The sequence below is a fragment of the Drosophila innubila genome, chromosome X (genome assembly GCF_004354385.1).
Source record: "Drosophila innubila isolate TH190305 chromosome X, UK_Dinn_1.0, whole genome shotgun sequence".
NCBI lineage: Eukaryota > Metazoa > Arthropoda > Insecta > Diptera > Drosophilidae > Drosophila > Drosophila innubila.
Window position 1 is genome coordinate 19,976,734 of NC_047626.1, and position 12,582 is coordinate 19,989,315.

General features: G+C 35.2%; 1 protein-coding gene across 1 annotated transcript in view; it reads left to right on the plus strand.

Moving 5' to 3' along the window:
* LOC117787986 overlaps positions 1-10,278 on the plus strand; it is a 78,077-nt gene extending 67,799 nt beyond the window's left edge. Inside the window, exon 7 of the mRNA XM_034626641.1 lies at positions 9,178-10,278. Coding sequence (XP_034482532.1) covers positions 9,178-10,173 — 996 coding nt within the window. The 3' untranslated portion in view covers positions 10,174-10,278. The remainder of the gene's footprint in view (positions 1-9,177) is intronic.
* The last annotated feature ends 2,304 nt before the right edge of the window (positions 10,279-12,582 follow it).

Consider the following 12,582-nt stretch of genomic DNA (forward strand, 5'->3'; position numbering starts at 1 on the left):
TTTAACTTCAGGTGCCTAATTCCCAAAAATGCAACACTCTGATAAAAAAAACTGTCTAGATTCTAAAGTAACGAAAATGGCATCTGTTTTGATTTCATTAAGCTCCAATCGAACTTGGTCATGTTATCAATTTGCTTTTGGAAACCTTAACATGCCACTTGCCTTTATTCCACTTGCTATTTTTCTACTTCTCTCTTTTCCATGCCATTTCATTCCATGGCGTATTCTTATCTAATATCATGCAGTCGTTATCCTTGTCTTTATCTTTCTGTTGTGTTGGACTCTCTAATGGCAAATGCTTGTAAGTCAATTGCTCAGATTTTCGAATAATTGCCAATAACACAATGCCATGCCTCGCCTTCTGGACAATTGCTTCTGCAATCAATGGTAATGTAAATACAAATACACATACACACACACACACACACATGCATTTACGGATACACAAACTTCAACATAAATAAATCAGTTATTCTGATACGACCAAGTGCAAATCGAAGTATAAATATTATCACCCTACACTAGCCAAAAGCGAGCATATTGGCAACCAAATGTATTGTGGCAGATAAAATTATTGCACTGTTTTGATATCAAATTCGAGTGACATTTAAAGCTTGTATTAATAGTTCCATTTTATTCTGTGAAAGGAAAATAATTTAAACTTTTCATTAATTATATTTTTACAATAAAATTGCAAGTGAAATATGTAATAGAAAGGGATTGTTGAAAGCTTTTACTCGTTAAAAACACATTAAGTCTCAACAGATGTGTGATTATTGGATTTTTCTGATCTTATATATAAAACTTCAAAAATGTTTCTTTAATATTTTATTTTTATATTTTCAAATTTAATGATAACTTTTGTTTTTGTTTTTTGTAATAGATTTTAATCATATTATGAAAAGTAAGAGTTATTTGTTTTCAATTGTTTTTATAAAAATCAACATCTAATTATGGAATATTAAAAATTATAATCGTTGCGGTCCCTTATTAATTCTTATTTAAATTATAGTTTGTTAGAGTATATGTAAGTGCGGTGTGTGGCAATTGGAGATTAATATACTGTGATTGCAGTGAGCTTCAGTTGTGTTTCGTCGAGTGCAAAACGCTGATTGAGCCTTAAGCTTTTAATAAACACAATGAAACGAATATTACGCATACGACGAGTGTGCAGCAGCAGGCACAAACAAAGGCTGCTTATTGTTATTGTTGGTGTTGTTGCTGTTATTCACTGTTATTTCCGCACAGAAATCTCGCTGACAAATCGAATGTCCCGCTGGGGAAACCACTCGACAAGAAGTTTTGGTCGTAAGGACTGAACTCGGTGAAGGAATCGAGGGTCTCATTGGGCCCGAGGCTTGTGTTGCTGGGGTCCAATGAAAGTGGGGAAACTGGAAAAACTGACGCTAAGCGGCAAAAAGAGCGCACACAAATGCAAATGACGTTTAGCCGAAATGAAATTGGAAAAGTGTAGGATGCTTATAGTGCAATCTCTTGAGTATACGTTCGCCCCACTTCAGCAAAATGGCAAAAGTGGCCGGGCCAAAGGCTTAACAAATAGCCAACACAGAAAGTGAAAGCAACAAAGCAGAAGGAGAAAGTAGTAGAGAGAGAAAGTGACCGAGGGGGAGAGCATAGTTCGAGTTGGCAGCAAAAGTTGTGGCATTCAAGTTGAAAACTTAAGTTAAGACTGACAAAAGGCGGCAGTTCAAGTGAAAGTGTGTTAAGACATTTTATGGGGTTTTTTTTAAGATATATATACACACCACACACAACACACACCACACACAACACACACCACACACAACACACAGACACATCAAACACTTGAAATGTTTATTGTGCCCGCAGCATCTTTTAAGGTGGCTTAAACCCTTTTTCTGCATCACCTCAACCACAACACAGCACACTAGCAGACGTTGCTTGCTTTTGTCTAGCACACACACACGCACGCTCTATCACACTTACACACACACACACGCACACACACACACTCGTTGCTATAATCACATCTGTGGCATTTGTGTTCCTTTCGGAAATGTTGGCACACAAAAGTATGCTACAATTTTACATTGTTACTTACTAACTGTTTGCATACACATACATAAACACACACACACACACACTCACACAGACATAGCACACTCAGCTAACGGTAACTGTGCGTGCTGCTTTCTACTTAAGAATTCTTTTAGCATATTTTTCGGACTGAGATTAAACACTTGCAAAGTCACTGCCACTTTTCTTTACCCTCACGACCACAAATTGCTTACCCCCTCTCCCCCACCCCGCTGCTCTGCATTTCTAAAGCACGCTTCAAAATCGGCGGTGAAAGGAGCTTGATAAATACATTACAAATTGAAGAAGCTTCATTATGCAAATACTCGTATATACAACTTGTTGTGGCCTCTGCTATTATAACAGATGTTGTGCCGCATTACGTATACGCAGTGTAAGCCCATGCACAGCTAGATAAGCAGACGGGGGAACGGGTAGAGAAAGTGAGCTGTAGCTGATGTTTAGTGTTTCTCATATGCATATCGATGACATGCCACATAAAGTTGTTGCAGGCCACTCGATGCTAATGCAAAATGCATAAGCTTATAAGAGGTAGTTATAGCAACAGACAGACAGACAAAGAGAGCGATAGACAGTGAAAAGGAGAGACAGAGGGTTGATAGAGAAGTCTTGTGAGCTAGAGAGGCAGTAAACTGGGAAAATAAAAGACGCTTTCAAGCTTGAGTGCACTTGCAAATGCTTTGCGGGAAAGGGGATCAATATCAGAGCGTTATTGTTTATATTATTGTTGAAGCAATATTTTCGCAGTATCAATAAACAGTTGCTGAACAGTTGCACAGACAAACAAATTTTAAATGAATTTTAAAGTTAAGGTCCGTCATACAAAATATTTGAGGCAAAATTATTCAAATTTTTTACAAATGCTGTTACAAACGTCTAACCGAATAAATTTTTCAGCACTAAATTTTGGAAAATGTGTTTACACACATTCTAAAGTTGAACATAATTGAATATCAAATTTTTGCATATACATATAATATATAGTAAATTGGCAAAAATTAACATAATAATATAATATATAATTGAAAATTAATTAAAAATTCTGGCAGTATATCATTAGAATCCTAGTTATATTTCTAGCAAAATCTAATCAAATCCAATGAGCTTTATGCAACATTTTTAAAATATGATCTCAATTTTTGTAAGTCAACTTAAAGCTACATTTGAATAAGCTCTCATCAAATGTCGACTTAAGCTTAGGTAGAAAAATGAAATCAATTCCAGCTCAGCCTAGAATACACTTTGAATAGAAATGAAAGTATGTGCTTAATATAAGTCGGAATGAAAGAGGCTTAAATGAAATTTCGTTTACTTTGGGAAATTAGTCTATCATCGAATAAATTTCGCCACCTGTCTCATATGTAGTTTATTTAAAATTCCTCCCTTTTTTCCCACTCTTTATCGAACTTTTTCTATGGTGAAATTTCAGCAAAGAGCATTTAATGTCATGTGTTCTGTTTCTCATTCAAAATCCACACTTCGTGCAACGCTATTTTTTTGCTGGATTTCTCCAGCAATAAATCGGATTAAGACCGCAGTTAATGTTTCGGTTTGTTACGCCGACTGAAAGCTGACCACGTCCACAAGCTACTTATACATATTCCTGGTCAGTTGCTTGATTCGATTAAAAAAATTGCTGTATTTTTTTTAAATAATTATACTAAGTAGTCATGGAAATTGAGTATTATAATTTATTAATATTATTAGCTTTGGTCTGTCTATAAAGTCTTAAAACTTCAAATTATAGCCCAGAAAATGCTTTTAAGATAAAAGGATGTAAACATTTTGTATTGAATTAATTAAAGTCCAACTAATTTAATTAAACAACATTTTCCCTATTTATACCTTAAGCACATAAAGTTTATTTTTAATTTCTTAAATTTTGTCCTTGAACTTTGTCACACACAGTTAACTCCGCACTTTATTTTGAGGGAAGCATATAAAATATTCACTAGAAAAGCATCTCAGTGCTGTGCACAGAGGGTATCTCTCAGTCGGGTATTATCGGTGTTGTTATTGTGCACTTTGCGCCCTATTAAATATACATATGTGCATTTACGTGTGTGTATGTACATTGTTTTTCTGTTTTTATTATCACATTTCGCTGAATTTGTTTTTATACCCGTTACTTAAAAAATAAATAAGAGGGTATATTGTGTTCGTTGGAATGTATGTAACAGGGAGAAGGAGGCATCTCTGACCCTATGATCAGCATCAATAGCCGAGTCGATATAGCCATGTGTGTCTGTCCGTCTGTCTGTCTGTCCGTCCGTATAAACAAAAGGATCTCAGAGACCATAAGAGATAGAGATACCAAACTTTCACTCACAGACTTCTATATACTTCACGCAGATCAAGATTGTTTCAAATTTAAGACACACCCCCCTCCGCCCCCGCAAATCGCGAAAAACCACCACACCCACAGTTATTAAGATAATACGTTTTTTGTGATAATTAAAGTTATCTATTAATATTATCTATAATCTCAATTAACCGCAGCAAGATCGGACAAGTAGAACGGGAGTATTAGTTAACCAAGACTATTAATAAAGTTATTATTTCAATCACCTAAAAATATGCAGTAGTTTTTGTTAGGAAGGAAATTCTTTAAAGTACTTTTATATATATTGAAGTAAGTAACGGGAATCCTATGGTCGGGATCTCGACTATAGCCTTTCCGACTAGTGCTCTCTGTGTTGCTTTTGTTTTCTTATTTTTTTTGTTTTTCCGTTGGCGTTATAAAATTTTATTCGCCCAGTTTGCCTTCAAGTTGTCAATAAAAGTCAAAAGTCAAATGCTTACACACACACATAACATATATATATACGTTTTCTCAGTTGTATGCTGTGCAATTTGGGCAATTGTCCAGCTCAAAAGTGGCTCACACAGCAACAAGTACTACAATAGTATGTGTGTGGAGTTGGGGGAGTCGTAAAAGCACAAATGCGACTGCTGCAGCTGTGTCCACTGTTAACAGGACAAGGCAGCAGGATATTCCCTCAGCTCAGTTCGTGGCAAATCCTTTCGCCAGTATTTTGGTGGGAGGTTAAAAGTCGGCGCCTTTAGTTTCTCCCCTACAAAAGCCAATTAGATGAACCCCGCATAACTTATGCTATGCGCTCTCTTTCACTTGCTCCCTTCCTCTCTCTCTCTCTCTCTCTCTTTCTCTATTGCAACAGTCTTGTTTAATGTATTTATTGTGAACATTTCATTTGTGAAACTCAAATTTAATGCTGAAATTTAATCAAGAAACATTTTGGTATACACTTTGCACAGGGTATGCTCATTTTCCTAATCAATATGTAAGGCATTGAAGGAGTGTATACAGTTAATCAAGTAATTACTTTGAAAAAAAATGCACGCTTTTGATTTAATTTAAATAAATTGTATTATTTTTGTTGTTGTTAAACTTGTTAGCAGAACCATAACAAGCTGTAACAAAATAAGAAAAAATGTTTATAGCGAAGAAGGTATTAATTTTGTTTTTCAAGTATTTTTTTTAAAATTACTACTTGATTAACTGCAACAGATTTCTGCGAAATAAAGGCTAAATGTGTGTGTATATGTGTGCTTGCGGCTGGACACCAGCCAATTGAGCTAAATAGCGAAGTCCCACAAGTGACAACAAAATGTTAACATACTTTTTGGGGCAGGCAAAAAGCAAACTTGATGATTTTGCATAATGAGCGGACACAATGAGACAAGCAAAGTGAAAGGGAAAGAATATATACATATAAGAGAGATAGAGAGAGAGAGAGAGATAGTAGGACCGAATTGAAGGACAACTGATTAGAGGCAAAGAAATCTATTTAACCGTGTTTCCAGGCCAGCATTGATACCAAATAAACACAAGGAAACGTTACATGTGTATGTGTGTGTGTGTGTGTGCGCGTGTGTGTGTGTGCGTGTGTGTGTGTGTGTCTGCCTTCAGTAACTTTCTGCACTTAAGGTTTCCATATTCACATAGAAGACCTGTGAGATCCAAATAGATATATAAATGCCATGTCTACTACAGTACAATTTAGGGACCCTTCTGTTTCTATATAAATAAATATATACTTTTTAATTGTAGCATTCACTATAGCGCAGTAGTAATGACCCAGCATATTTTTTTGCCACGAGCATGACAAATATTTATATAAATTGTCAAAGCCAATAACTTTTTCATTTGCATTGTTTTTTTTAAATACCCTGTACATCAAATAAAAGTTAAAATAGGTAAGCTTATGTTGAGCAGATAGCAGAAGATGGAAGACGAATGATACTTGATATAAGTTTACCCTGTATAAATAAGCCTTTCAGCATATTATACCCGCTAAAAGATCTCAAATGTATGCTAAAGCCCACAGTTCGTAAAGAGCTACTCGAAATATTAAAATTATCATGAATTATTTGTTGAAGACTTTAAATAGAGTCAACAATTTACAACCGTTTACAGGATATCGCTTAACCCCGTCTACCGCTTCTCCCCACTTCTCTCTTTTAAATTATACTCTTGCTTATTGTGCTTCGCTTTTACCTGATTTCCTTTGTTGCATTATAATATGCGCTTATCAAATTACGCATTGTTAATCAATTTTCAATTTGAGTTTTAATTAGAGCCTGGATAATTAACTACTGTTGCATTTTTGTTCGATGCTGGTCACACTCTTTGTGCTTTTGTGGTAACATGTGCATACATAAATGCATTTTTGGCTACCATTATATTTCGAATCCCAAAAGCGACATTTTCCTGGCCATAGCTCATTTAATCGGTTACGTGTCCGGTGACTGTCAAAGAAGCCGCCACAATGCTTCGATAACCATAAATTGGACTCTGTGCCATTTCGGGCTCTATAAATGGGTTGAATTTCAACTGAAATCCATTACAACAACAAATGAAAAAAAATTATTGGAAAGAGATAAAAGAAGAGAGCAAACTGCAGCAGGAAATGTCGTAATTCCGTGGGCAACACAACTGCCAACTGTCTTCCATCTTCTATCGTCTGACGTCTATCTCCAATTTTAATTATTTTTTTTTTTTGTTTGACTTATTTTGAGGTGGGAGATGGAAACTAGAATTGTATGCGTCAAAGCTATTTATATAGCTAATTATATGATATAATAACCATTGAACTATAATCAGCTTAAAATAGTATAGATTCTATCTTTAGAATTGTACCCAAAAGAGTGTTGTTTAAGTTAAAGCATATATATCAAGACTCTAATAATAATACAATAATATCGTTTGAATACTATCGTATTGGCTCGAATTTAATACTATCTCGTGTGTCGAATATTTTGACTAATTTTGCATCTACAAATCTGTAAATTAAAGTATATATATATAGACTCTAACAATAATACAATAATATCGTTTGAATACTATCGTATTGGATCGAATTTAATACTATCTCATGTGTCAAATATTTGGACAATTTTTGCATTTATTCTGTCAACAAACCTATAAATTAAAGTATATATATCAAGACTCTAATAATAATGCAATTATATCGTTTGAATACTATCGTATTGGCTAGAATTTAATACAATCTCATGTGTCGAATATTTTGACAATTTTTGCATCTATTCTGTCAACAAATCTAACCAAATTATTATCGTATAAATAATAAAAAATGTGTAAGAAATATTAACGCACTGAATTTAAGTTGATGGAAATAATATCTCAAGAACTTACAATTGTAACATATGAAATAAAACTGTACTTAAATTAATATTGTAGTCGAAGTGTGTTCGTGTTATTATCGTTAGAGTGGCAATAATTTCAAAATAGTATCGTTATGTCGTGACACAAATTCTGTCACGCACGACACGCGGACTCAGCGCTAATTCAATATCCACAGTCCTGTGACCATTGTCCACATTTATGGGCGTAATTGAGTGCATTACTTTTGATTGCCTTGCCCAGAGATAAGGGAAAAAGTAAGCGCAGCAAGGCAATCAAATAATGCTGCCATAATTTCAGCCTACACACACACACACACACACACACACACACACAATCACCTACGCATGCACACTCAAAGAAAGTAATTCACATGACTTTCTTTTTAGCTTTGCCGCAGCTATCGTTGACTACCACGCCCCTTTTGCTGCTCTCCCTAAGTTATTGTTTGGTTAAAAGTGAAAAACTGTTGATTAATTGATGAAAGCATTATAGTTAGATTAAGGAAGTTAAAAAGAAGATAACGAAAAATGCCAAGGATATACCATATTGAGTATTTAAAAACTCGTACATCAAGTAATCGCATCTTATTTTGACATGTTGCTTGTCCATATGTAAAATATTTTCCATTTATGTTCTTCCTTGATTTACATCCCTTATGCACCCTTTTTCTTGAACGGCACTGTTGTAGGGTATGCCTGCTTCGGTGTCAGCTGTCACTTTGCTCTTGCAGAGTATTGAAATTACATTTGCGGGAGCTGCGTCTTGATTGGTTTGTCCAATGGCAATGTCAGCTGTGTCCAGTGTTGCCAGAGCAGCTTTTTTTCCGTCAAATTTGGATTTGTTTTTTTTTTCGATTGATATTTGAATTTTATTATTAAAATATTAATTAAAAATTGAATGCAAATATCCTTTGAACCGGGAGTCCCAACAATAAAGCCCTCATTCCAGAGGTTTTAAAAAATGGATTTCCTTTATTACAAATTCAATAAAAGTTATTTATGATTTCAAGAAAAAAAAACTCAAAAATAAATGTTAAAATTAATTTGTATTATAAAAAATTAAAAGTACAAATGGGACTTTCTCATGCATCCATTTTATTATATTGGTACTGAGCTTTATTTTTTACTTTATTGACTGCTCTGGGAGTTTTAAAACGTTTGATTAAAACGTAGTGTTCAAATATTCAATGTGTTCAAAAATATTAATAAATCTGGAAAGCTTTTTTCAATTGGTTTTGTTGGCAAATGTAGCTTTTTTTGTCCTTAAATCCACAAAAACATAGTGAATTTTTTTTGGCTGCTTAAAAGTTGTATGTCATAGCTCGTCTTTCTTTTGCTTTTAACTACCCCACTCCCCTCTTTCATCCAATGTTTGCCAATTTCTTAACCATTCTCCCTCTATAAATATAAACATATTGTTTTTTTTTTCAGATTTGTGCCATTCAGCACGTGGACGTTTGCATGTTTAACAATGGAAAATTTAAGAATGTTGTTGCCGACTCGGACAATATATCGCCGGCTGTGGATCGCGTTGTGCCACCAGGTGGCAGCTTGTCGACGACAGTCGCGTTGCGTCCACAACGTGGTCCAACCAAGAACTGGATTGCATTGGAGGACACTCTACAGCGTAGCACGGAGCCCGATGAGATAACTGGAGCGATTGCCGCATCTGCAATACGCTCACCGAATTTTGTGTTGCAGGCGCAGCAATTGTTGGCTGGACATCCATTGGCCAGTCCGGCCATGGCCTTGCCACAGTTGCCCCAAACGGCTGCAACATCAGGTGGCAATACCGCTGCTGCTGCCGGTGGCAGTGGCAACAACAGTGGGGCACCTGGCTTTGTTGATGATCGTAATGTTTTCGCCATTTATGTGTCGTACTATGTGAAGGTCAAGCTCACGTTGAGCGGCATGGGCGGTGAGTTGTCCTTGAAGCTGCCCTTTGTCCTTGTCCATGTGGATGAGACACAGCGTCCTGGCTACACATCTGCCACCTTGGGGGAGTTACGCATGGAGAAGTTGGCATTGCACGATGTTCCCATTGGCCGCAAGAATGGCAAGCGTGTGGTGAATGCCTCAACATCAACTTCATTCGGAGATGGACCCTCCACAAGCGCTGCGGCAGCTGCAGCTGCTGTCCACGATGATGATACCCAATTGGATTGCATTGAGACTCTCGAGGATGAGTTTAACATACGTGTTCCCGTGCCGACAGCATGTCAGCACAGCTCGACAACATGTTCCGGCTATCACAAGCGTCGCTTGCAGCGCAGCGAGACACTGGCCCGGGATTTGGAGGAGAACGATGATCAATTGGAGCATCACATGGTGCAGGTGCATCTGGAGCAACAGGTGGAGGAGGAACGCATGCAACGACAACAGTTGGCAGCCGAGACAGGTGCCGTGCCCAAAACAACAAATGTCTGATTCTGATGGTCTCAGATGTTTGCCAAGCGCAAGAAGCCATAGATGGCATGGTCCAAACACGAACTAAACAGCGAGATGGCATTAAAAGTATTAACTGCAACACAAACCAAATGAGAAGAAAAACTTTAGAATAAATATTGTAAATTGTAATTTGCGAATACGAGATGTGGATTCAGTTTCGGTTTCAAGGAGGCGACCTCCGACAAATTCCTTTGTAACCCAAAAACCCAACCCTTTTGGCAACCTTTTCGGGTTGAGGGAAATTAGCAACCATATGACCCAAAAATACGCAACTAAAAGAAAATGAGAAAGTCAGGCGAATAGCAACTAGAAAACTTAAACTTAAACAAGTATTCGTTTCGAATTCACAATTGACAGCAACGAGACGGCAATTTCAAGGATCGATTGTGGTTTCGACCTGACTTTTTCTGGGTGTGTGTGTGTGTGTGTGGCGGTGTTTTTAATATGGGCGTGACCATAGTCACTTGATTGGCCAACACACACACACACGCACACATCAAAGTATTTAGTTAGTTATTGATAGAATTTAGTAAATGTCTAACAATAAACGACTCTAATTGTTTCATGTTCAACTATCTATAATGGAAAACATTTAAATGGAGATTGGAAATTAAAAAGTGCATTTAAAAATGGCACGTTGACATTGAGCTTGACGTTCTCATTGAGTTGGAAATTCAATAATAAAACGGTATATTGATATTAACCATAAAATATTCAATGATATTATTCAACTTATAAGCATGATATTGCATAAATTCAAAGATTCAAATAGCTAATGGCAAAACAGAGTAATACAAGTATTTTTAAACATTTAAATATATCGATGTATAACCGCAAATACAAAATAGTTCAATGAAATTGAAATTAATATTGATATGCAAGTACTATACAATATCTAAATGTAATTCGATGTAATTAAAAATACACCCTTACAAATGAATTAAAAATATCAACTGCAACTAACTACTTAAATCTACGGCATATGAAATATCACAAATACACAACTTTTAAATGGATAACAAGTTAAGAAAATCATCAAATATTCCATATATCATATACGATTATACCATACAATATACAACTTTTAGTGGATAGCAAGCTAAGAAAATACTAAAATATTCCATATACAATATTCCATATACCATATATCATATTATAGATGTACAACAATAACAAATGTCTATTTACGATACCACACCCGAAAAGTTAGAGTATATTATAAATGAATATTACAAATTGTAGCAAGAAACAAATGTTGTCTTTCGCAAGAAACATAAGACAAAATACCCTTGCAGATCGTCCATACGATATTGATAAAAAAGAAGATAATATTTAAAAATAGCCAGTAATTGATAAGTCTTATGAAGTTACCATAAAAACAAAAACCACACACAATTTTCTCTTATACAACAACGCAATTTGTTTGTTCCTATGACAGCTTATATTTACAGTTAAGTGATTTTATTAACTGCTATTAAATGAAGCAACTTAACCAAGTTTCAGACGACGAGCTGAGTTCTTACAGACACAGTTTTCGTATAATACAGTTAACCTATTTTGATTAAAAAAAATTAAACACTATAATGCATAAGAAGTTTTTTTTTTTTTTTTGTTTGTTTAGATAATTTGTGAAACAAACAAGTTTCATATCAAGAACTAAATGTACAAGCGATTATGTCTGTGAAAGCTAAAGGACATATGTAGATAAACCATATAATTGGTTTCAATATATGTGTTATATGCTAAATATACGAGTATAAGCAACTATAGAAAATTTAAGCATGCTAGCTGCACTGGGAGCTGAGTTCACATAGGCACAGACCCTCTGCAAGGGTAGAGATACACACAAACTATATAACATTCTTATATACACAATATAGTAACTGTACAACAATAAGAACAAGGGCTTAGCATGTGAATTTTAAAAGTTTTGCGGTTTCACCTAAAATATATATACTTACACATTGCCTCTGATAAACACATATCTGTGAATTTTCCTCTACAAAATTCCTCTCTTTATTTAATTTTCACCTAAAAAAAAACCAAAAGTAACAGAAATATTTTTTGAGTTCAAATTTAAACCTAACCTTGAGCACCCCTGTGGTTTCTAAATCACGCATAAATAAACTGTTTCTGCCAAATATAAATTGGAGTTTGGTGAAAAAAAAACTGCAAACTTAAATGCAGTTTGCATAATTAAACGATGCGCTGAAATTTGTGACAAGCTTGTCACAAAACTGTGGTAGCCACACGGCTATGAATATGAATATGAATATGAATATGAATATGAATATGAATATGAATATGAATATGAATATGAATATGAATATGAATATGAATATGAATATGAATATGAATATGAATATGAATATGAATATGAATATGAAT